Source organism: Lagopus leucura, unplaced genomic scaffold (genome assembly GCF_019238085.1).
Source record: "Lagopus leucura isolate 7727_CA_CO unplaced genomic scaffold, USGS_WTPT01 Super-Scaffold_100009, whole genome shotgun sequence".
Classification (NCBI taxonomy): domain Eukaryota; kingdom Metazoa; phylum Chordata; class Aves; order Galliformes; family Phasianidae; genus Lagopus; species Lagopus leucura.
This window is the reverse complement of record NW_024962266.1, coordinates 4,019,777-4,044,447: the sequence shown is the minus strand read 5'-3', so window position 1 is coordinate 4,044,447 and position 24,671 is coordinate 4,019,777. Positions and strand designations below refer to the sequence as shown.

The 24,671-nt window shown below is 49.6% G+C and overlaps 2 protein-coding genes and 1 long non-coding RNA gene across 5 annotated transcripts in view; 1 reads left to right on the top strand and 2 right to left on the bottom strand.

Moving 5' to 3' along the window:
• Nucleotides 1-11,621, top strand: part of ABL2 (ABL proto-oncogene 2, non-receptor tyrosine kinase) — a 33,577-nt gene extending 21,956 nt beyond the window's left edge. For all 3 annotated transcript variants that reach the window (XM_042873955.1, XM_042873957.1, XM_042873956.1), the window contains exons 2-11: nt 1,482-1,652; nt 2,326-2,621; nt 2,868-3,140; nt 3,917-4,001; nt 5,278-5,455; nt 5,548-5,732; nt 6,009-6,161; nt 6,650-6,739; nt 7,916-8,089; nt 9,219-11,621. In XM_042873955.1, the coding sequence (XP_042729889.1) occupies nt 1,482-1,652; nt 2,326-2,621; nt 2,868-3,140; nt 3,917-4,001; nt 5,278-5,455; nt 5,548-5,732; nt 6,009-6,161; nt 6,650-6,739; nt 7,916-8,089; nt 9,219-10,909 (3,296 nt within the window). In that variant the 3' untranslated portion in view covers nt 10,910-11,621. The remainder of the gene's footprint in view (nt 1-1,481; nt 1,653-2,325; nt 2,622-2,867; nt 3,141-3,916; nt 4,002-5,277; nt 5,456-5,547; nt 5,733-6,008; nt 6,162-6,649; nt 6,740-7,915; nt 8,090-9,218) is intronic.
• Nucleotides 2,174-8,919, bottom strand: LOC122181462. Its single transcript, XR_006179439.1, has 2 exons — nt 4,813-8,919; nt 2,174-4,458 (listed from the first exon to the last, which is right to left on the bottom strand). It is a non-coding gene; the product is annotated as an uncharacterized LOC122181462 (long non-coding RNA).
• Nucleotides 11,622-13,508: 1,887 nt separating the features above from the next.
• Nucleotides 13,509-20,921, bottom strand: TOR3A (torsin family 3 member A). The gene is made up of 6 exons (XM_042873959.1): nt 20,635-20,921; nt 20,219-20,332; nt 19,284-19,549; nt 18,730-18,902; nt 16,965-17,089; nt 13,509-16,697 (listed from the first exon to the last, which is right to left on the bottom strand). The coding sequence occupies exons 1-6, from the start codon at nt 20,918-20,920 to the stop codon at nt 16,447-16,449; spliced, it is 1,215 nt and encodes a 404-aa protein (XP_042729893.1). The 5' UTR covers nt 20,921; the 3' UTR covers nt 13,509-16,446.
• Nucleotides 20,922-24,671: the final 3,750 nt, after the last annotated feature.

Genomic DNA, 24,671 nt, shown 5'->3' with positions numbered 1-24,671 from the left:
AGTATAAAGAATGTGTTATTTAATTACCATCTATTTGTACTCTATAAAGAGAGCTGGATTTGGGAACCACTGTTCTTTTCTGTTGCCACTTAAGCTGTTCCTGATGCATAATAACTGCACAAACCTGGCCCTAAAAAGCAGCAGCCATGTGCTGGCAGCACAGCGTGGTTACTCTTTATCTGACAGTCTGGGATGTTGGTAATTGCAGGTGATAGTTGAGAAGAAGAAAACACAGAAATACTGCATCTGTAGAGAATGAAGCCATGCTTTGGTAGCTGTGGCTCTGTCACTGCTGCTCTTGCTAGGAGAACCTCGATAGGGTGGCACTCTGTCATGGCTGGGAAGCAAGTTATTCGAGCAGTGTGATTACCAGAAATGCAGGCAAAAGCCACTTAGCTGTGTGTTTGGGAACAAACTAACAAACCTCAGTCATTTCCTTTCCCATGTATGTATAATAAAGCTTAAAAACAATTGAACATGGATTCTGGGAAAGCCCCTACACTGAAGTTTTCCAGGCTTGAGCTCCATCACGTGGCACAGATTCGACACGTGTTTGCCTGTTACTTGGCATAGGCCTCTTCCTGTTCTGTCTCTCTGACTTCCCAACTCTCCCATCTGTGTTGCTCTCAAGCTCTTTGTTCTCTCCATGTGCCATGTAGCCTGGCTCTTGCTCACGTATGTAAGTCTCATGAGAATGTGTGGGAGCCTGGTGGGGTGGATCCTCTTGCAGCAGTCTGCTTCAATACATCCTGCTCCTGACTTCTCAGACCCTCAGGAACAGGCCATGTCTGCTTGTGGGGTGGTTTCATGAGTAGATTCAATGAGGGGCATTGGGAACACGTGGTGGGGCAGGAACAGCCCTCGTTGTGCCTTCAGAAGCATTACTTCCATTCTTACACTTACATATATTTTTGCCCCACATGTAACTGCCGCGTCTTTCTTGTGTCTTTATACTGAAATGCAGCCAGCTGCTTGTTCCTGGGGAAACCACAGTATGGATTGGAAAACCCTTTTTCTATAAAAACCATTTCACGACTGATTCTTCCTCCCACTTCCTTGTACTAGCAAGTATGCATCATCTGAAGCAGTCAAACAGACTTGCCCTGTGTTCGGGAACACTGCTCCTAAATACCTCGTGTTATCCTTATTACTTTCTATCCTTGCCAGTTTACCACTTTATTATTTGAAATGTGTCACAAATCACTACCATTCCTACTGACTCTGTTACTGTTGCATATTATTTGTCATAATTCAGTCTGTTTTGCCTCTATTCTTAACATTGCTTTCAAGTCCAAGCTACTTACTTCAGCTGCAGAAACAGACTGAAATTGTAGCATGAAAATGCTTTAGAAGTTCATTACTTCACATCAAAGGGGCATGTTTTATTTCTTGCACATACTGTGCAGTGGGAGCTCTGCTCTGCTGTGCGCCAGGCTTTGATTTACTTACAGCTGTAATTTCCTCTTCTGCTCTTCCTTCAGAGGCCCTGCACCGCCCCTATGGTTGCGACGTTGAACCCCAGGCACTGAACGAAGCCATTAGGTGGAGCTCCAAGGAGAACCTGCTGGGAGCCACTGAGAGCGATCCCAACCTCTTTGTTGCACTTTACGACTTTGTAGCAAGCGGTGACAACACACTCAGCATCACCAAAGGTGAGGATCTGAGTTGCAGAGCAGCCACGGGCTGTACGCTTAGCAAGAGAAAATAGAACCCTGCTGTTGTTCCATTGGAAAGAGTGAGTCTGTTTGTTTCAACATGACTGCAGTTAGAAATTATTCTCGAATCAAGGATTACAAGCCTATGGTCTCTCTCTCTTGTGTTGGAGAGACACCTGCTGGGCAGTTCTGGTACTGGTACACCTTGGAGTAACTGGCCAAGGATCTGACCCAGGTACATCCAGGCTGCCCAGCTCCCTGGCTGTGAGGCAGAGGAGAATCTTTACATTATTGGTGATACAGAATTCAGGAGCTTTCAGCTGCAGCCAAATCAAGAATTAAGAATGTCACAGAAGAATTTCTGTTTAGGAAGTATATCAGAATATGCCCTTCTGCACAATTGTTAAAAAAACAAATGCCACTTCAGGCTTCAGGATGGAGACAAACCTTGTTCTTCCAAGAAAAAAGGAAAACACTTATCTAAAATGTGGACTGCAAGAAGCTCTGTGAACTTATTGTTTACATTGCAGTAAATTTGGCTGAAACTTTACTCATAAATACTTTGCGTACACCAACAAACAAGGGTTAGTCAGCTGGTGGGGAATGTCTCTTAATGAGACCCAGTAGATCATATTGTGCTTCCTTTGCTTTCTTCCCTCCTGGCTCGTAGGTGAGAAGTTGCGAGTCCTGGGTTACAACCAGAATGGTGAATGGAGTGAGGTACGTTCGAAGAATGGGCAGGGCTGGGTACCAAGCAACTACATCACACCAGTGAACAGCCTGGAGAAGCACTCGTGGTATCACGGGCCGGTGTCACGCAGCGCAGCAGAGTATCTGTTGAGCAGCCTCATCAACGGCAGCTTCCTGGTTCGTGAGAGCGAGAGCAGCCCAGGGCAGCTGTCCATCTCGCTCAGGTACGAGGGACGTGTTTACCACTACAGGATCAACACCACCTCCGATGGAAAGGTAAGGATTTCTGCACGGCGCTGTGGGGAAAGGAAATCTGGCTGCCTTCTGCAGGTGAAAATTGCGCAGAGGAACATTCATTTGCTCAACACAACTGAGAACAAGTGCTCTTAACATCTGGTTCTGTTACCGTTTTTGTTTTCTCTTCCAAATCTGCCGGAATGTTTTTACTGTATCCATTTTCCAGCACAACTGAAAGCTCTCAGCAGCCTTTACCTAAGCAGATTCCTGATTCGTTCCTGACAGGTGTACGTGACAGCAGAAAGCCGTTTCAGCACGCTAGCAGAACTAGTGCACCATCACTCCACGGTAGCAGATGGACTGGTGACGACTCTGCATTACCCAGCACCCAAGTGCAATAAGCCCACTGTGTATGGAGTGTCCCCCATCCACGACAAGTGGGAGATGGAGCGGACTGACATCACCATGAAGCACAAACTCGGGGGAGGGCAGTACGGCGAGGTGTATGTTGGTGTCTGGAAGAAATACAACCTCACCGTGGCTGTGAAAACATTAAAGGTGAGTTATCAGATTGTTGCACGCTGTTAATTTGGTCAGCGTTGATGATAAGTAGAAGGAAATTGTAACTTCTTCAGTTATACCACCCACTGATAGGACTGTCTGAAAATGGAGCGTGCTGATCTGTATAAAATCCATGCTTTGAGAGCAGCTTTGCAGAACAAAGATAGCTTGTTGAGCTTGCAGCAGTGCAGGGAGCTTAGAAACAGCTTGGAATTTCGGCCCAATGGGCTCCTGCAGGAACTGCGTGTCCCAGGCAGGCCTGGAGGCACGGTTACCACTTCTGCTTCCCTTCCCTCAGAAAAGCTGTGGAAGCTGTAAGAAATCAAAGGTGTTGGAAGTGCGTTCCTACAACTTCTCCCATCTTTCTGGAAAAATTTAGCTCCTCCATTTTTATTTCTCTGAGAGCCTTCTGTTTGTTTCAATGTGACCACTGTTGAATGTTAACATTTCAGGTACCCCCCCACCCCAACACACACCTAAAGAAGGAAGATTTCAAATTTAATTTTTACAGCTAGGCAAAACAAAGTGACTTTCAGAGTCATCTTTTCTCCAGCCACAGTAGATACCTAGTTGGTAGAACCTAGTGCTTTCCAGGGGCTGCACATCTGTTATTTGGCTGTGCTGCAGGCCAGCTTTTCAGGGCTGTTAGGACATTTTTGCTTTAGTAAAAGCCAAAACATCAGAATGGAAATAAGGATACCATTCAGCTAGAATGTGTAGCGTTGAGCAGACCTTGGTCGTGAAGATAAATCTTCTCTTCTGTGTTTGTCTAGGAAGATACCATGGAGGTGGAAGAGTTCTTGAAAGAAGCTGCTGTGATGAAGGAAATCAAGCACCCAAATCTAGTGCAGTTATTAGGTTAGTGAAATACCTTGATCTTTTTGTTCTTATTCAGGTTTCTGCCAAAATGTGTCCATTTTGTTGAAAAAGAGTGGCAGATTTACTGACATGATTTTTTGAATCAGGTCAGGTTATGGGGCGGTATTTTTGACTGCTTTCTCCTTCGTATAGCAAAGCTGAGCTGAGATGCCAGTTCTAAATGAAACATCAAATTTATTGTCACATTAGTGACATGACTTTGCTCTTGGGGCACTGTGTAAAGTTAGCAGTATCAACCTCCTGTTAAACTGTGCCATTGGTTTTAGCCATTCTCCTGGATTCAGTTATCAGTGAAGTCACATTCCTCTTCTACTCAGTTGAAGTAGCCTTGCAGAAGTACATACAAAGATTCTTAATGAGACATTTTAAAGCTTTACTGGTGGTTAACTCCATCTGGACTTTTGCTGTCTTTGGGAGCAAAGCTGTCAAGCCAAGCCTAGGATGAAAGGAGAAATGTGAAGAATGTGAAGGATGTTAATAATGTCATCTATTTTATACCCATTTAAAAAATGGACACAGATGAAGTGGTCACCCAGCCCTGGCTGCTTCCAGACTAAAACAGTTTCTCATTAGAGATGCATTTTTCCTCCTGTATGTGGGTAATGGTACCAGCACGCACCCAGCAGTGCTGCAGTGAGAGTTCACAGAGATTTGACATGAGTGTCCTGTTGCCTTCCTCCTCCACTCTGACATGCTTTGTGCATAACTGCAATGACTGTAGCAAGGAGTAATCTGAGCAATGTGTGAGAATGCTGCTTTAGGAGCAGGTCCCACTGCTCTGATCCCTTACCCACTAGCATACACGGGAGTGCTTCCCATTACTCTGTCGTGACATTCCAGCCTGGATACCTGGCCCGCTGACAGGTACCCACTTCCAGTTGGCCACTCTTCAGCTTTAAGAGAAGAGGGAAAGGAAAGTAAATAATGGGTGTTCAGAATATGTCCCGTTCCATTCTGTAACCTTCCAAACAACAGCATATGGTAAGTATATGTATAGTACACATCCTTTATGCATAACATATAGGAAAAGGGGACCTTTGGTAGACAGGTTTCTCATCATCCGTGGATGGATATGTAAATAGAAGCAATGAACTTTAAGCTGGGCTGCACTGATCAGCTCTTGTAGACGAAAGGCCTGGATTTTCAGAGAAACTCTCATTGTTAGAGACTGCAAGAAATGGGAATTAAATCAGGCTTACTGGTAAGCTAAGGAAGAACCAGCAGCTTTATTCACATGCCTTCTCCTCACTGCTAGGTGTGTGTACCCTGGAGCCCCCCTTTTACATCGTGACAGAGTACATGCCATACGGGAACCTGCTTGACTATTTACGGGAGTGCAACCGGGAGGAAGTGAGTGCTGTTGTGCTGCTCTATATGGCCACTCAGATATCCTCTGCCATGGAGTACCTGGAGAAGAAGAACTTCATTCACAGGTGGGTAAGATGGCATTGAGAAGCAGAAAGGGACAAATTCCACAAAGACAGGACTGTGTTTAAACGCCCTGTGTGCTTTCTTCTTCATACAGGGACCTGGCAGCACGGAACTGCTTAGTTGGAGAAAACCACGTGGTGAAGGTGGCTGACTTTGGCTTAAGCAGGCTGATGACTGGAGATACCTACACAGCTCACGCTGGAGCCAAGTTCCCAATCAAGTGGACTGCTCCTGAGAGCCTGGCCTATAACACCTTTTCCATCAAATCAGATGTGTGGGGTAAGAAAACTCCACTTCACTGTTATGTTCTGTTTCATTCTGGTTTTTAATTTGCCACCCTGGAGAGTAAAGTGTGTTCTGGCCTGGGCAGAAAACCCATGGGAGGAACATACCAGGTCACAACTTCACAAATCGTTAATGTCTTCACCTAGGGCTGGCCTGAAGAATCTGCAGCAGACAGGTTCTGCCTCTAGCTGCAGCCAAGGCCAAAATGTAAGAGCAGCATACCATATGGGCAGTCTTGTGACCAGGAGTTTTATTTTCTTCCTTCTGCAGCCTTTGGGGTGCTGTTATGGGAAATTGCTACCTATGGGATGTCACCGTACCCAGGCATTGATCTCTCTCAGGTGTATGATCTGCTGGAAAAGGGCTACCGGATGGAACAACCGGAGGGATGCCCTCCAAAGGTTTATGAACTGATGAGGGCCTGTGAGTATCTTCTTCCAGTTTGGGGAACAAAGCCTGGCAGGGGTAGGAGAAATCTGTAGTCAGCTCCTGAGTCCTTACTTCTTAGATGCCATTTTGTTAGCTTATGTGGAAAAGTCCCTGTCACCTGAGACATACCTGGTCAGTGATGCAAAGTGAGTCTGGTCTCCAGGGAACAAGAACTCTCAAAAACTGTCATCACTGATTACAGCTAGGTAGCTTTTGTGGCAAATTGTACTGTCACTTGTAAGCAGGACTCTTAATATGGAATCACCAAAAAAGAAGGAAATTTTACTCAGCAAACACAGCACCTCTGCAGGAGACAAGCTGCTGACAGGGTCGCACAAACTCATCCTCCAAGTGTGCTGCTTAGCATCTGCCACAAAGAGCTCTCTAACACTGCATAACAAATTTTTAATCTACTAATGAAAGACAGAATAACAAATTATCTCCCACCTGTTACAGACTTACCCTGCTTTCTCACACTGCAGGTTGGAAGTGGAACCCACCAGACCGACCTTCCTTTGCTGAGACCCACCAGGCTTTTGAAACCATGTTCCACGACTCGAGCATCTCGGAGGGTGAGAGCACCTGTTGTTTTGTTTCTGAGCAGTGGTAGTGTTTATCCCCCAGAGTGCTGTCTCTTAAGCACAGGCTCTCAAAGCTTATCTGCTTGCTGTGGAGGCTGTGATGAGGCTTCGTCCTTTACTTCTTATCCTTATGTCTGGAAATACATGTCTTACTCCTAGCACAAATACTGAATAAACTTTAGATGTGTCAGTGCAGAGACAGCACAGTAATTAACTTGAATACCAAGATAACAAGGAGTTTGCCTAAAGAAGATTGTCTCCTTTACTAGAGGAAGCCTCCCAGACTAAAGGAGTTAGGAATAGCGAGTGATGCGAGGGGAGAGAGAAAGATGCACACATGCCACATTCTGTTTCTGATTGCAGAAATTAGTGTAGTGAAATACCACTGTCAGCTTTTACTTAAAAAGTCTGCCTCAATATCTGGATTTTCTACTTAGCTATTTTTTTAGGAGAAAATCTATGCAACTCAACTTTCAAATCTGGTCAGCTAGGAGAGGTGTGATACGAGGCAAAGGAGCCCAAATTGTTTCAGCATCTCTAATTCTGAAATCAAGTATGAAAAGCCACGCACTTCCCTGCTATAGAAAAATCACACCAGATGAAATTCTACCAGGGAGGATCTGTAACAGGCACATCAAGGGACAAACAAACAATAACCTGGGGCTGTACAGGAGGGGTTTTTTGGTTAGTGCTTTTAAATCATATACCTTGTGTTGATATTGAGGAGGAAACATGAAATCTTCATTTCTAATAGAGATGTGCAGTGTTTTGCCTCAAAGCAGCTTATGTCCAGAGTCAGAAAGGATGCGACTTTGAGGCAATTAACAAGAGGCACCTTATTTAGAAGGGAAGAAAATGCATTCATTGTAAACTTTAGCACTTGAGCAACCTTAACCCAGCAAAGAGCTAGATATGTACCAGAGCCTCACTTGTGCAGACCCTACCACCATTTTTGGATGGATTTACAAAGATGCAAGTTAGTTTGACTTCTATTTGTACAACGTGTTTTACCCTAAGCACCTCTGAATTTACAAAAAGCTAAATTTACAAACTTCTTGCGTTCTCAGTCACGTCTTCTTACTGGTCTGGGATTGCAGTAGAGATCCATATTTTATTTTCTTCTTCTGTATTTGTTCCAACTATTCCACTTCCTGTTCCTCCTTACAGAGGTAGCAGAGGAGCTTGGAAGAACAGCCTCCTCCTCATCCATTGTTCCTTACCTGCCCCGGTTGCCCATGCTTCCCTCCAAGACAAGAACACTGAAGAAACAGGCAGAGAACAAGGAGAACATTGAAGGAACACAGGATACCCTGGAGCATTCGGCATCCAGCTCCGCACCAGGTATGAGCTCTAGGGCACTCACACTGAGGCTGCGTGTTCTGGTGTAGATCTGCTCCCAGTGTAAATTGTCAGACAAGCAGAAGAGAACAGAACATCCACCAAGTGGAGATCTTTCAACCAAGTATCCTGCCAGGATGGTCTGTAAAAGTTCACATTCTAGTCAAGATATGATTAACGGTGTTGGCTTCTTTCAGTTTGTAGCCTGTCTGCAGGCTTGTTACTGTGGCAGGAGAGGCAGGGCTGTGGATACTCTTCCTGCATTAGTGAGGTGGAGAGATCAGAATGATGGCAGATTTGCTCCCTGAGGGAGCTGAGGGATGAGATGACTCACGGGGAGGAGCCCTGCATGGTCTTGTTCTTCAGTCACAGAACGATGCAGAGCAGGGTGGGAGCCCAGGCCCAGTACAGGTGTCACTTCTCATTCCTGAGAAGGCAGAGGAACTACTCTTGACAACTGAGATGATGTCTGCAGGCACGATTCCTTTGGGTCAAGCAGACTTCTCCATTCTGCTCTTGGTTTGCAGAACAAAGAACCCAAATGTTGGGACATGAAGCAGTTCTGTGGCAAATATGTATGTGGGCCTCCAGCTTTCTTCAGCCTTACATAAGCTGGAACTCAAGTTAACTCTTGTCCAGCCAGTGTTCTAGGCTGGTGCTTTGAGCAGCAGTGTCATGAGGGCTGTTTGCCAGCCTATTTGCTAGTAACTAGTAAACACTGCAGCTTTTGCAGTGTCCTTTTAGTAAATTCCATTACGTTGTTTTTATTTTAACTAAATTTTTAAGATAACAGCTTTCAAACAGAAATTGACAGTGCAGCAAGAGATTTTCTTTTACACTTTGCAGTATCTGGGGAGGGAGAAAAGAACTACAGCAAGGGGGTAAGAAACAGAGAAAAGAGCAGCTTCACTTTCTCCTGACCTTCTCCTAAATTGCCTCCCGAGACAACCGACAGGTCACACATGCACAATGTTTTTAAATCAAAAGCTCAAAAATAGAAATGCCAGCTTCCTTTCTCAGTCTTTCTCTGCAGATCCTGTGTAACTGAAATGTTGGGCCCTTACAGCCCTCTGGAGGATAGGGAGGTGGAAATGGAAATGGATTTTGTAGATTCATTCTTGTTTCTTCCTAGGTTTAATCAGAAGCACGCAGCCAACAAGTGGGTCTCCTGCACTGCCCCACAAGCAGAGGGACAAGTCACCCAGCAGCCTGCTGGAGGATGCCAAAGAGACCACTTTCACCAGGGACAGAAAAGGCGGCTTCTTCAGCTCCTTCATGAAGAAGAGGAATGCTCCCACACCTCCCAAGCGCAGTAGCTCCTTCCGGGAGATGGAGAATCAGCCCCACAAGAAATACGAGTTAACGGGTAACTTCTCATCTGTTGCTTCCTTGCAGCACGTGGATGGGTTCGCTTTTGCTCCCACACAGCAGGACGCAAACCTGGCACCACCCAAGTGCTATGGTGGGGGCTTTGTGCAGAGGACCTTCTACAATGACGATGGCACTGGTACCAGCAGCGGTGGGGGTGTGAGCACTGGTGGGGGGTGGTCTGGCATCACAGGTTTCTTTACACCACGCCTGATTAAAAAGACACTGGGTCTACGACCAGGAAAGCCCGCTGGCAATGAAGAAGCATCAAAGCCTTTTCCGAGGTCGAACTCTACATCTTCCATGTCCTCAGGGCTTCCAGAGCAGGATAGAATGGCAATGACCCTTCCCAGGAATTCCCAGAGGTCAAAAATCCAGCTGGAACGGACAGTGTCCACCTCCTCTCAGCCTGATGAGAACACAGGGAGGGCAAATGACCTGCTGCCCAAAAGGTTTGAAGAAGGTTCTGCTTTGACCAGAGAAAGACCAAAAGCAAAACTCTTGCCAAGGGGTGCCACAGCTCTCCCTTTCCGAACCCCCTCCAGTTCAGAGGAAAAGGAGATGCCAGGGCTAGCAGCAACTCCTAAAAGCAAAGAAAAGAACAGCAGCCCTCGGCAAGGGGCCCTCGAGGATGGCGAGAGACCAGGGTGGTCCTCTCCAGTAAAGGCTGCAGCAATACTTCCAACCACTCACAACCACAAAGTGCCAGTCCTAATCTCACCCACTCTAAAACACACTCCAGCAGATGTGCAGCTCATTGGCACAGACTCTCAGGGTAATAAATTTAAGCTCTTATCTGAGCATCAGGTCACTTCTTCCGGCGACAGGGACCGGCCCAGACGGGTAAAACCAAAGTGTGCTCCACCTCCACCACCAGTGATGAGGCTCCTACAGCAGCCAGCCGCCTGCTCGGATGCAGCAGAAGAGCTCAGCAACGCGGCGGGAGCGCAGCACGGGCTGGAGTCAGTCGAAGGGAGTAAGAAGGCAGCAGCAGCACCTGTCGGTGGGAAATCCGGGAGGCCCATGATGCCTCCACCTCAAGTGCCTCTGTCGTCGTCTTCCACCTCCCCAGTGAAAATGGCCAATGGCACAGCTGGCGCAAAGATAGCGTTAAGAAAGACCAAACAGGCAACTGAGAAAATCCCAGCAGATAAAATCAGCAAGGAAGCATTGCTGGAGTGCGCCGATCTTCTCTCGAGTGCCATCGCTGAGCCAACGCCAAACAGCCAGCTGGTGGACACAGGGCATCAGCTGTTGGATTACTGCTCAGGCTACGTGGACTGCATTCCGCATACACGCAACAAATTTGCCTTCCGGGAAGCCGTGAGCAAACTGGAACTCAGCCTGCAGGAACTGCAGGTGTCCTCAACAGCTGCTAGCATCCCTGGGGCAAACCCCGTCCTTAATAACTTATTGTCGTGCGTCCAAGAAATCAGCGATGTGGTGCAAAGGTAGCTACTGTCAATCTGGGTAAGAGAAATACACGTGGGGTGGGGGGGACTCTTTTCTGTACTGATGCTTTCAAAAGGAAAGACTGATACTTGAGTATGTGAAGTACCTCAGATCACTGAGTTCTCACGTTTACAAGTTCATCTCAGAAAATGGGGATGGAGAGGGTAGATTCAAGCTGTAAGGGGCAGAACATCAAGTATTTGTCCCTACCTTGCCAGTCTGATCTGCTCGGTTTGGCGAGGCAAGGAAGATCCTTGCTCCTCCCTTTGACAGGCAGGAGAATCGATGGCAGGTTCTCGCTCTGGGAAGGACGGTCTGGCAGCCGGAGTACTGGAGTGGCTGCCAGCCCCTTGGCTGTACAGACGCACCCCATCAGCACTAACACACGCTTTTGGGCTCCTGACAAGGCGAGGAAGGGCCCCGGGGCTCTGCTGGTACCAGCTGCTGAGCAGTCCTGGCTGGGCAGCTCTGAAGGAGCAGGCTGTGTGCAGCTGGGGGCAGGTCTAATGCACTGACAGTATTCAGAGCTGCTGGAGGTGGATGCACTAGCCTCAGTGGCTTACTTCCACAGTGCTGTTGCTGCTGTAATGAGAACTGCAAAGTTAGTTAATATATGAAATTATCCCTTTTCCCTCCTGTCCACCTCATCTTCCACATGTTCTCGTCTTCATTGTAGCTGAGGCATCAGGAATGCTGGGCAGACTTACCACTGGAATTACCCCCTTCCCACCATACTGCCTTCACACAGTTGATTCCTATTTCTAGTGGTCTAGCATGAGTGCTGCTTGATGGTCATTGGTTGTTGTGAGTAGTTTGGGGCTCTTACACAACTTGCCAGTGTTAATGGGATGGGGTGGGGTGTTTTTTGTTTTTTTTCTAAAGCTCTAGGTTGTTTTTAACTCCTGTTACCAGGTTGACTCCCCAGTTCAGTTTCAGCACCTTGAGGCCCGGGGGAGGCAAGGCAGAACCTCTGCCACCAGCAGCCCCTGGCTGCAATCAGCAGGCAGTGCTGGAGCCAGGAGAACAGCCTGGCCTGCCTGCAGGTCTCCCCGCACCGCTCCCTCCTCCTGACACAGCACAACCACATCACAGCACTTTCTGGGATTTGTTGCTTACCAGCCTTGCAGGCTTCCACTATCTGGGAGCGTGAAGGTGACTAGGTATGTCAACACGTGAGTCACAGCCCTCTATTTTTAGTTTATGTATTTTGACAACTGGACCAGAATCTTCTGCTGTGTAATCTGCATTCTGCCCAAAACGTGACAGAAGCGTTAGGGCTTCTTGGAGAGCTCCCACTGTAGTATGGCCTCTGCTGGTCTGCTGACAATCCCAGAAGGCAGGCAGTCATGTGGCTGGTCTCCTTCCGTCCTGGTGCTGTTGGTTGACTGTTGTGGCCTCAGAAAGCTGGTGTTCTGTGCATGTGCACAGCTCCCTGAGAGTTAAAGGACTGGCAAGTACAGAGACCTCAACTACTTGTTGGTTAGAGAGAAGAAGCAAACAGGCCTGATACCTGCATCCAAATACCCGTTACCCTGCATGCTGCTGCTCACTTCACACTATTTGTGATGACAGAGGATCTGGCTTGCTTTGCACCTTAAATCTTTTTTTTTTTTTTTTTCTAAACTGCTTTTTTAACTTGTTTTTAAAGCGTGACTGTGCTGCTTTTAGGTTGAGCATTTGGAGTTGAGCTGGAGCACAGGTGTGAATTCAGATGGTTGGCACTCAGGCATTCCTTGTCTGCCTCCAAGCATTGCCCTGTTGGTGCTCAGAAGCAGGCTGGACCTCTTGGCTCATGCCACTGTTGTTTCCATGGAGCACGGTGAGGTGTGGCCTGAACCATTCTTAGTAATGTGCCCGTGTCTGAGAATCCTCATATTATTGACTAGTCTGTGGTAGATAAAGTTGTGTGTCACGCTGCATGAATGTGCACCAGTGGAGCAGTATGCGAGGTGAAATGGACCACGTGTGCTTCACTGTCAAAGTGGGTGAGATAATGAAAAAAACCAAACAATCCTTCCACCCCATTCAGTAGGTATTAAGGTGAATGAATCGTTCCTACAAGTCGGCAAGCTGATCCCTTTGTGGGTTAGTCATCCTTACCTTGTGGCACCAAGCCCACCTGGAAGAGCCTGCTGTCTCATTCTGCGAGATTTCCAGCTTGTCCTGGATCTACTCTGGGTCTTGCACTTCAGCTGCAGGTCCCTGGGGCAGTTATTCAGCAGGGAGGCAGAGCACCTAACAGTTATCTTGTAGACTTTACCGAGGGCTTTTGTGGTTTACCTTATCTGCTTCAGTCATCTCTATTGAACGTGTGCATCACTGCACACCAAATTAGCTGCCTTTGGAAAGCTGACCTGTAAAGGGAAAAAATCTTAAGGCGTTGCTTCATGTTGCCTTCTTAACAATCAGGAGGAGTGCAAGGGTATGAGAGCTTTCTTGGTGTCAGAAAGGCTGGTCCTGTTTGCCCTGCAGACAATCGTGTGGTTTCATCACTGTACTGCTTTTCAGCCCAGTAAAAGCCGACTGGAACTGAAGTGGTTATTCTCAGGGGAAAGGTATTTTAACCAGAACGTTTTAAAAGTGTTATTCCAGTTCTGCTGAGTATTTTAAAAGAAGCTTTTTAAAATTTATTTTTTCCTGAATGTAGGTCTTCCAGAAAAGCTCCTGCAAAAGTGATAGAATAGCAAACAGTTCCTGGAATTTTTAATTAATAGAACACACCCCTTTCCACTCTTTCATACCCTGCTTAAGAAACAAACTGTGCCCCTGCAAAGGGCTGGCTACCCTCCCCATGTCTGCTTTCTTTGAGTGCCGCCTGTTTTTCCTCCCCCCCAGAGGTAGCTGGCAGGGACACAGCTGTGGGCAGTTAGAAGAAGCAGAATTCACCTGCTCTCCCAGGATCACAAACGGCTGGGGCAGCTTCTCTCCCACCATTACACGTCCTTTCCCTCTGCTAGATTTGCCTTTCTGTTCAGCCTTAAAGGTCTCAACCGTAGCAGCTTCTCTGCTTTCAGCTTTGCACACAGTCTGTGTCAAGTACTGTATGGATGGCAAAGCCCCGTTACTTCTTCCAGTGAAGAGCATCTCTTGCTCCAGCCTTTGTGGATAAGACAACCTCCTCTTGTGTTTCCTTTCTTCACTGCTGTGAGAAGGCCTCGTGTGGTAAAGATGCAAATGCAGCTGGGCTTTCCAACTTGCACTACTATGGCCTAGAATTGAAGGCAGTCATCTTTGCAGCAGGGGTGGCAAACCGTAGGGACCTGGTGATGGCAAGCTCAGAGCCCAGAGCAAGGCAGTGGGGGGAATTTCTCTCCCTAGCTCCCAGGGGAGCAGCCGACCCGCAGGTGCAGCTTTCTGCACTGTATGCCCTTCTTAACCCTGGGCGCAGTGCACTTGGCTGGCTGGGTTGGCAGCACACAACTGGCTGTTCTTCTCACCAGTGCTGGCAGGACTGAATTAAAAGCTTTGGTTTTAGGACTGCATCAAACAGCTGGGAGAGCAGAGCTAAACAGAGCAGCACTCCTGATGCAGAACACGGGGCTGTTCTCTCTGTTCCTTATCCTCACAGAAGAGGCTTCTCCTGAGCACCACTGGCCCAGTGTCAGCAGGGAGCAGCTGGTGTAAGTGGCCCGTGGGCCCTGGGGTACTCTCAGGCCCGGAGCTTAGAACAAACCCTCAGCCTGTTCCCTGGTGGTAGGAAGTGACAGCTTCTGGGACGTATCTGCAGTACCTGCAGAGTGAGATATACCCGTACCAAAGGAGGTCATCTTCCCAGCATGGCTGCTGTGCACGAGGGTGTAGAGCCCGCTCAGCATGGCATGCTGTGGGCATCAGTACTGAACTCACAGAGGGCAGGAATGGATTAAAATCAAACGCATTAATCACCAATCACTCTACAGTGTTGTCAACTGTTTTGTTTTTAATTGTTATTGTAATATATTTTGGTTGTTTTTCTAATTTAATTCTCTCACTATCGTCTGACTGTGAACTGCGAACAGTGTTAAACTTGATGTAAATAAGGCCCTCAGAAGGGCCTCTTTGCCTGTCGTTCCACAAAGTTTTGCCAATTTGCATTTTGTTTTAAATAAAGGTTGCAATATTTTATTGGCAAAAAAAACCCACCTTGCCTAGACATTGCTTTATTTATCTAAAGCATGTTTTAACCTGCACTGTACTGTACCCAAAGCCAGTTAACTCAAAAAACCAAAACTTTGCTGACCTCACGCTGGCTTACACAAGTGACCAAGCAGATCAGCTGGTTGTAAAGCAGAGCCTGAACTGTGCTGTTCTGCAGGGCTGCATCCTCACTGAAGAGCTGCTTTCCCTCAGGCACCTCTGCTGTTCCCAGGACTGATGTGTGTGATGAAATGACCACCCATCAACCAACTCTGAGCAATGCCTGATAAAAGTAGACCTAGCACTTAGGTCCAGCCTTGAGTCAGCAGCCAGGCTGAAGCTAACTTTGTACAGAGAGAAGGAAGACAAGCAGCTCCCTGGCTCACTGCTCCCTGCCTTGGACCACACAGCCTCATTAGATCGGCGACCTCAGAGGCTGCAGAGCAGTGCTCAGCCTGTCCCTGGAGTTGTGCTGCTCATCACTGGCACTGCTGAGAGGTTCCAAGCTTAAAATAGACCAAAGGTCCGCACATGAGGTAGCTGAGCCGTCCTTGGCAGCTGCTGATTCACCTCACCGTGCAGCAGCTGTGTTGGAAGGGAGTTTTGACCTCGAGGTCACAAAGTGATTCTTCTATCACTGTTGAAATATTTTGGTCCATTCTTATCACCTGGCAAGTACCCAGACAGCAAACAGCCCCTTGGTGTAGTAATGCTGATACCAGCCAAAACCCCACAGCATGCAACATACTGGGGGGGGGGAAAACTATCTTATTCCAGCTCTGAAAACCAGAATTCAACTGCAACCTGTTCTTTCACCCACTGTCCTCCTCATCTGCCCTTTGCCCGTGTCTGTCTCTCCCCAAACCAGTTCCTGCAATGCAGCAAACATGCTCTTCACCAAACGGCTCAGGGAAATGATTCCAGCAGGAGCTCACCTCATCCCACAGCTGCTTCCATGGAACAAAGACCAAGAGAGGGGAGAGAAGGTCACTCCAAAGGAAAAGGCTATAGGTTTAAAATCTCCAGTGGAGATGAAGCAGTCATTTTCTGTATGTGACTGAGGAAGCTGTGGACAGGGATGAGGCCGTGGCTTGTGCTGGATCAGTCTGGCCTGGGCCTTTGCTTACTGGCAACAAACTGGCAATACCCCACTCACACGAGACTAAGCATCTATCAGCACAACCAAACCACTGCTTCAGGGTAGGAGGAGGGAGTGAGAAACACCACGTGGACTTAAAAACCCAGCCGAGCTCAGCCTGCTGGCACTCCAACTGCACTTCCTTCCCTGTGAGCAGCCCTCAGAGTAATATGGAGTTCAGTTCCTGCCCCTGTGCAGGGGTGATCTGCTTGCCTGACCTTGTGCAAGGAGAGCAGCTCCTGGTGTATGGAATCAGCTTCACCAGCGATGTAGTCCCACCTGGTGTTCAAGGAAGGAAGTAATTAATGCGCTGTGATACAGATTTACAGCCTTGTGCAGAGAAAAGCTTCTCCTCCTTGGGGACAAACACCATCATCCTGGCAACCTCATCAAGGGCTGCCTCTGTGTAGGGAAGTCCACGGGCCAGGAACGCATCCCGCGCGCAGAGCTTCACGTGGTGGTACTCCAGAGGTAGGAATGGCACAAAGAAATCAACCAGGTTCTCTTCAAGGAGATGGCTGCGGGCAAAACCATTCTCTGCAGCAAAAAGCAAGACAAAGCAAACTTCAGCCACCTGAGAGCTGGCAGCTCTGGGGCTGAAAGGGAGCAAAATTGGCTTAGCTCCTCTTCCGATGTGCCTTGCTGCCATGCTCACTAGGCTGAGCTATGTGGAAGAAGGGAAGGGTATATCAACACTCTTCCAGATGTTCCTGCAGCACAAAGCTCATAAAAAAGTCCCAGCCTGGTGCTCAGGGGCAGGTTTGCGACTGGGTAGGCTGCCTGCTACAGCGGCCCGGCTCCTACCTGCAAGCTGCAGCATCTCCAGCCGCAGCTGTTGCTCCAGGAGCTCCATGGGAATCTCCTCTCGTGCCCGTCCAGCTCTCCAGAAGTCCAGGGTGACCTCATTGATGGCACTGCCACCAATATTGCTGCAGACAGAAGAGAAGTCACTCCACCATGCTGCCAGGCTCAAATTGCTCAGAGCTGCCAGCAGCCTCCTCTATAGGCAGAGCTCAGCAGTTCTGTTTACAACAAAGCAACCACTGTGCCCAGTCAGCACCTGAAACAATCGCCCAGATGAATGGTGTTCTGAAGGAATCTGTACAGCATCTTCCATCTTGCCAACCCAGGCCTGGGGCAGCTGCTTGCTCTTCTACATGGGGCCAGGAGCCAATGGAACCTCTGTTTCTACCAGTACCCTGCCCTGTCTGGGAAGCCACTGACCCCTCAGGTGACACTTGGCTCCAAGCAAACCCTCAGTAAGCCACTGCCAAGTCCACGCCAGAGGCCACAGAACATGGCAGGAGCTCCATGAGAAGAAAAGGGTCCAGGACAGGAACCTTGCCTGGTGGGGGATGCAGGGTCCAGGCAGCCACCGAGGCTCCCAGGACAGCCCCCACACCTCAGAAGGCAGCCCCTGGTCTCAGCACCCTCCCACCAGGGAGCTGGTGTTGCTGGGAACCAGCTGCGGTTGCCCAGAGATGGGGAGGAAGCCTTGTCCTTGGAGACACCCAAGGTCAGGATGGATGAGGCTCTGAGCACCTGATTTACCTGTAGGCATATCTGTTCACTGCGAGGGAGTTGGGCCAGATGACCTTTAAAGGTCCCTTCCAACTCTAATGATTTTGTAATTCTATGTGGGGGACTTGGGTCTCATACCTATCTTTCCTCGTGCGTCAGAGACTACAGACACATTCCACAGATGGTGGGAAGGTAAAATGAAGAAGCCATCACCACCTCCCTTTGCCACCTTGCCAGCACAGCTCATACCCATCCTAATCCCTTCGGCTGAGCAGTGGCCATTTACTCAAGCCCAGCCACAGCTGCAAATCCAGGCCTCCTCCAGACAAGGCTGGGCCAGAGCCAGCCCTTCAACAACAGGTCTGTGTCACACTGCCACCAGACATGATGAAACCCCCCCCAGGACTGATTGCACACCGCTGCAGTTCATGACGCCCTGCTCTCTCTGCTTGATGACACAAAGGGGCTGACGTGGGCATAGGGTTGTGCAGCATGCCAGGTAGGTGGACCAAGGCACCACCGCACAACTGGCAGCACGCCTACTCTGCCCAGAGTGGACAGGACACATCAGGTCAGCCCTGTAGCACCAGGTCCAGAGTCAGGTCTTCTACGAGCAGAGAAGCTTCCCTAGGGAACCGCTGAGCTTGGAGGTCAGCACGCTCGCCTGGATGGCGTGAGGTGGAGGTACAACTTCCCTTTCAGACAGAGGGAGGAACTGTTTCCCCACGTACCAGGTGGAAAAGTGGGACCTGTCCACATGGCACAGCCACATCCCATAAGGACCTGCAGTCCTGGCCATGCTCCCTGCAGTGCAGGATCTCCCTGCTCGGTCATAAAAGGTGCAGGATGACACCACACTATCTCTGAACCTCACTGGTGCCCAGGCACCAGCTCAGCTAGGCCTCAGCTCCTCAGCAGCAACAAGGAAAGCTGGCCATGGAGGCAACCACCCTTGGAAGAGCTGGGCATCTCCTCCCCCAACTCTGCATTCCAAGTTATATCACACACTTTCAGGAGCTTTGTGCCTCCCCACGTCTTTGGAAGTTACCTGAGGAAGAGGAAGATGGATCTCCGGTTATCTTGCCGGCCCTTGTCAGAGCGAGCCATGAAGGGCTTGATGACTTCCAGGAGGCCAAAATGAAGCTTCTCTGCCTCATCAAAGATGAACAGTGACTGCTTGCAGAGCTGCACAGTCTCACTTATCTGCTTCTCCAGCTGAACCTGCAGAACAGTGGGCAGGAGTGAGGTGCCAACAACAGGAGACAGCATAGAGACTGGGCCTACCCCAGACTCCCTCCCCTCAGCTTTTGCTGCTGAGCATAATGGTATACGGGACATCCCTTTGGTGAGCTGTCCCTTTTGTACCCTTTCCCAGTTTCCTGTGCACCCCCAACCTACTAGCTGAGGGGCAGAGCGGGAAAAACAGAAAACCTTGAAGCAGTGCCCACACTCAGATCAGTAACAGCTAGAACAGCAGTGTTACTAGCTCTGCTTCACCCACAGACCTAAAACACAACACAGTGCAGCTGGTACAAAAAAAAAAAGAAAAAAGCAACTCCATTCCAGCTAGACCCAGTACACCAAGACACCACCAGCTCTCACCTTGTAGGAGTCCACGTACTTGTGGTGGGGGAAGTGGAAGAGCGCAATGAACACCCTGACACATTCACTCTTCAGCCCGTCCCTGTACAGGTGAGCAGCCACCATGCGGGCCACAAAGTTCTTGCCTGTGCCAGACCAGCCATGGAAGGAGAGGACCAGAGCCTTCTGAGGCTGCGGGCTCTGCAGGAACCCTCGCACCGCCCGTATGACAATTTCTTTGGCCAAGTGCTGCCCGTGGAGATGCTCATGGAGGTCCAGTTCGAGCCCTGAAGGAAATACAGCAAAAGCTCAGCCTTTACCTAGAAACCCAGTTGCCGCTGCTGGGAATATGAGAAGACATTGCGCAGCAGCAAGCCCACACAGCCCTGCTGATGGGACTCATATCCAAGAGGAGCATTGAGCTGACATTAGTGGTGCAGGGTTAACATGGCAGGATGCTCGCAAACCCTGTGCCCTGCTCATATCTGCCACTGACTGCAAAAAGACACAGATCTTCTGCTGACTCCTTTTTTCCTTTGGAAATTGGAGAAAGCATCTGATGACTACACAGGGCTCTGAAGCCCCAGTCCTTTCTGTAGCATTTCCTGTACACCATGTCCATGTACCCCCAGCAGCCTGTACAGAGAGCAGAAGTTTCAAGGGTAGCAAATGAGTGACACCTGCATGGGGCTTGCACACAGGTCCAGGGACACTTTCCTGTCCCGGGGCCAGACAGATCCCTGTGCACATGGAATGCCAGATGAAGGCAGGGCTGGTGCAAACCACAGCACTGCACTGCACAGAGCATGCTTTCTTGCAGTCCAAGGACTGCAAATGAGTGACAAGAAGCAGGACTTGGCTCAGTCCCTCCTCCCCCCAGAAATGCCTTTTACATGCATCACTTGCTAAAATGGGCTTTTTAAAATGACAACAACAAAGGAAACAGCAGCACCCACCCGTGACGTTGTTGATGATCTGGCAGTCTCCTGTCTTGCAGCACTTGCCAAAACTGCAGTACCAAGCAGAGAGGATCTCCAGGTAATCCTGGCCCACCAGAGGCAAGCTCCAGCCTGCAAATGTCAGAGCAGAGACAAGCCTCATTCTCGCACTGTGCACAGGCACCCAGGTGTTCCCAAGTTAACTGCCACCCTGCCGAGGTGCAAGGAAGCAGATGGGGAGAATGATAACGAGCTGCAGCTAGCTCCATGGCAGACAGGTGCACCGGAGACAGAGCCCGGGTGAGCATGAGCAGACTTCCCTCCCCAGCACAACGCATGCTGAGCAATGGGGAGTCCCTTCCCACAGAGCTCGTGGGTGCTGGGGGTGCAGACCCCACCACTGCTCCCCAGGCACAAGAGAATTAGGAGCTTACCTGGGCCGGGGCTGGTTCTTTCCTCCTTCCCGCAGCCCTCGTGCCACACCTTGCAAGCCAGGTACTGCCAGTACTGCTTGGAGAGAGCTCCCACGGTTCCCAGCTGCTTCTTCACCGCCTCATACCTCGCTCTGCCCCACGGTGCCGCCTCCGTCACAGCGCTCTGGCGCTCCTCCAGCAGCCCCCGCTGCTTCCCACTGCTCCCCAGCCCCCCGTTGTCCCCCAGCAGCAGCAGCAGCAAGCAGCAGGCCGGCCCCAGGCAAGACAGCAGCGTGCCCCGTCCCATAGCCGCGCGGACCTCTTGCGCGGCCGGGCTGGGTGCCCGCGGGTTCCCGTCCCGCCTTCGGAGCGCCGGAGCTGTGAGCTCACTTCCTGCAGCCGTGAAATACGCGGGCCGGGGGCACGACCAGCTGAGCCCAAGCGGGACGGCCTGCCCCGCTGGGCCGGGCACGGCTCCTCCTCCAGCAGCACGCAGCAAAACCCGGCCCCGCGGATGGCCGCTGTGCGCACGGCTGCAGGGACGCCGCGGGGACGGGCGCCCAGAGCCGGGCAGCACCGCGCAGCTGCCGCTGAGCGTTCACACGGGCCGGTTTTGTTTGCGGGGATTGGATTTTCCCTGCGGCGTGCTCGGGTGCGAGTTTAGCAGGAAAACGTGACTGCAGATGAAACACGCAACTCCAAATGCTGCCAGAGACACGAGGTGGGGCTTCGGGAAGCGCCCTGCCCGCCTCCGGGCTCGCCGTTCCCAGCACGCAGCTGGCCGCGTTGCTCAGCGGCGTCATTTCCAAGGGGCACAGAAATGACGAGGGGACACGAACGGACTCAGAACAGCTGCGAGGTGCTCCTGGGGACTTCTGCTGGGGTTCAGCCTGCAGATCGAGGCTCTGGGAGGAAGGACTTTGGTCGCTGGCTCTGGGATGGGTTTGCTGTGCGTGTATCTATACTAAGGTTCCACTTAGTAATTCTTCCATCAGTGCATCTTTGCACACCAGTGCATGCAAACGGCAGCAGATGGGGTGGGTTCCACGCGAGCAGCCGGGAACGAAGTTCAGATCAGCACACAACCACCACGAAATCACATCAGAGAACAGCAGTACAACCCCTTAGCACCAACAACCAGTTTTCTGCAGCGAGCTGCAAAAGCAACGAGCTGCACAGGGCAGCTGCGGGCTGCCAGGCCTTAGGGCTGGCTGCTCTCACTAAAGCAGGAGACTCTGGGACCCCGAGCAAAGCCTGCGTTTGGTTTTGGGAGGACATAATAGAGGAAGGGCACACTTCTGACCTCTAAAAGAGGAGCAGTCAGTGCTGTCATGCCATGTGCACAAACTCAGCTGTGCAGGGGAGATGAGAAGTGGATAAGCCACCTATAACTTGCATTCTACCCCCATGCTGGACCCACTGCTGGCTTACTGTAAAGAACTAACAACTACATGAGTTGGTGAGCATCAGGACACCCACAACTTACCCTAACCAAGACAAGGCCGAGACGTGCTGCTTCTGATATGGACGAATGTCAAGTTCATCTTGAGTGCTCAGGAAAATGAAGTGGATCCTGAAATGCAATTCACTCAATCCAGGTGATGGGGAGCAGGATTCCAGCGCCAGCACGGCGTGGCATGGAGCACATCTCCATCTACAGGTGGTTATAAATACTGCAAATCTGCATCAGAAGGATTCTGCGTTGATTAATGTAATTGCTCCAGCTTAAAAAATTATTTGTGAGGTTAAAACCTTAACACTAGATGCTATAACTAAAACAGAACTAACATCAGTGCACATTAAAAAAAAAAAAAAATAAGCAAAATTAAAAGCACTGTAGCCACAGTGCCATCAGCTAAGGAGAGCCTATCAGAAGAGACAGGCTTCCAAGAGAAATAGATGCTCCCATGTTCCCAAAAAAGGGTTTGAAAAATAGAATAGGAAAGCTATGTCCCACAGCAACACCAGCCCCACAGTGCTACAGCACAGCTTCTGGCGTGTCACCTTCACTTAAGCGTGGCACACTGCAGGAGCTAGAGGGGAAAAGAGTCGCTGTTCAGTAATCTGCCAAATACACGCACCCTGTCTGACCAGGTTCTGAGGTTCAAAAGGCACTGAAGCAAAATAAGATGAAGTAACATGAGGAAAAGAAACAAAACAAAAATCCACCCTTCCTGAATAATTCAGTTCCCTCTGCAGGGCCTCAGGCAGGAAGCGATGCCCAAGGACTAGATGGGAGCGTGCAGAAGGCTGGACAAATGGCTCACAGAATCACAAGGTTGGAAACGACCTGCAAGATCATCCAGTCCAACCACCCTCCCATTCCTATCAGTACCACAAGCACTAAACCATCTCTCGTAGCTCCTCATCCAGGCGCCTCTTGAACACTGCCAGGGATGGCGACTCCACCACCTCCCTGGGCAGCCATTCCAGTGCCTGACCACCCTCTGAGAGAAAAAGTTTCTCTTAATATCCAACCTAAACCTCCTCTGGTACAACTTCTTGCCATTTCCTCGGGTCCTACTATTTGCCTGGGAGAAGAGGCCAGACCCTTTTGCACCACAACCTCCCTTCAGGAAGTTGTAGAGAGCAGTGAGGTCTCCCCTGAGCCTCCTCTTCTCCAGACTGAACAATCCCAGCTCCTTCAGCCTCTCCTCATAAGACTTGTCCTCCAGACCCCTCACCAGTTTCGTTGCCCTTCTCTGGACACGCTCCAGGGCCTCAATGTCTTTCTTGTAGTGAGGGGCCCAAAACTGAACACAGCACTCGAGGTGCAACCTCACCAGTGCTGAGTACAGGGGGATGATCACCTCCCTGCTCCTGCTGGCCACACTATTTCTAATGCAGGCCAGGATGCCGTTGGCCCTCTTGGCCACACTGTCGGCTCATGTTCAGCCGAGCATCAACCAACACCCCAAGGTCCCTTTCCTCTTCACAATCATCCAACCACTCATCCCCAAGCCTGTACCTGGCCTGGGAAGCACAGCACTCAGTGCCCCAGTGCAGCTGGCTGGGACTTCATTGCTTTTTTTCCTCCCTCTACTGAGTCTTGGGAGTTTGCTGTAGCAGCCTCCAGCTGCTCTCACAGCAGGAAGACAGCTGCTGGGGTTTGCCCAGTCCCAGCATAACACTGGGATGTGTGACTTCACCTCGCTGTTATTCCACAGCAGTCCTGGTGAGCGACATCCATCTGATTAAAAATCCATGATCTCGAGTCAAGCTGGGCCTTACACTGCAGAACATCTGAAGAGAATGGGAGAAAAGCACTGCAAAACAAGTAGTTACATCTGCCTTATTCAGCACTCCTGGCAACTCGGTGCAAGCACTCAGAGCAAAGCTTGCCATCAGGATTTTATCCTACAGCTGTATCTGCTGGATGGGGAAATGCTGAGCATCCATCCTTCTGTGGTTTGAATCAGTAAGTAAAAGGAAGATCTGGACTAAAGGAGATCCCCGTTCCCATTAATCTGTTTGTTCCTACAAAGTCCTGTCCCCAGCCTCCTAAAAATATTGACACTACAAAGGAGAAGCAGCAAAGGGATACGTGAAGAATGAACCTACTTTTTTTTCCTCATTTCTACATTTTAGAAATGTGCAGGGAAAGAACTTGAAAAGTGCTAGTTTTCAAAACCATTTTCTGGCTCAAAGTTTTCTTTGTGTATTCTTCTGCAAAACTGTGCTCATTATATAATCAGAAACACTTTAAAACCTTCCACCACCGCTAAGCCCAACCGCACCGCAGCAATAAGGGAGTAGTACAACAATGCTGTCATAAAAACTCTCAAGATGAACTATTTCAGCCTTTCAAAACTTAAAAGCATCTGCAATGTTTACCAGTTATTGACCTGCTTGTATACAAAGAACTGTGTCCCATTCGTGGCACATGTCCCATTCTGACATCTCACAGATAGAAATAGGAGATATGAAAAACTGTCACCACACAATGCTGGGAGCTATGAAAACCCCAGGACTGCTCCCAACAACAATGAAATCCCAAACCAGTTCTAACAGAAATCAGCAATGCTGAATTCCAAGCTTTCAACTGAGAAAATGCAATT

Excerpts from the sequence above, each read along its gene's own strand:
- TOR3A (XM_042873959.1), bottom strand. The coding sequence starts at position 20,920 with ATGGGACGGGGCACGCTGCTGTCTTGCCTGGGGCCGGCCTGCTGCTTG. Across the intron at positions 20,333-20,634 it reads AAGAACCAGCCCCGGCCCAG|GCTGGAGCTTGCCTCTGGTG; the intron begins GTAAGCTCCTAA and ends TGACATTTGCAG. Across the intron at positions 18,903-19,283 it reads AGTACGTGGACTCCTACAAG|GTTCAGCTGGAGAAGCAGAT; the intron begins GTGAGAGCTGGT and ends ACTGTTCTGCAG.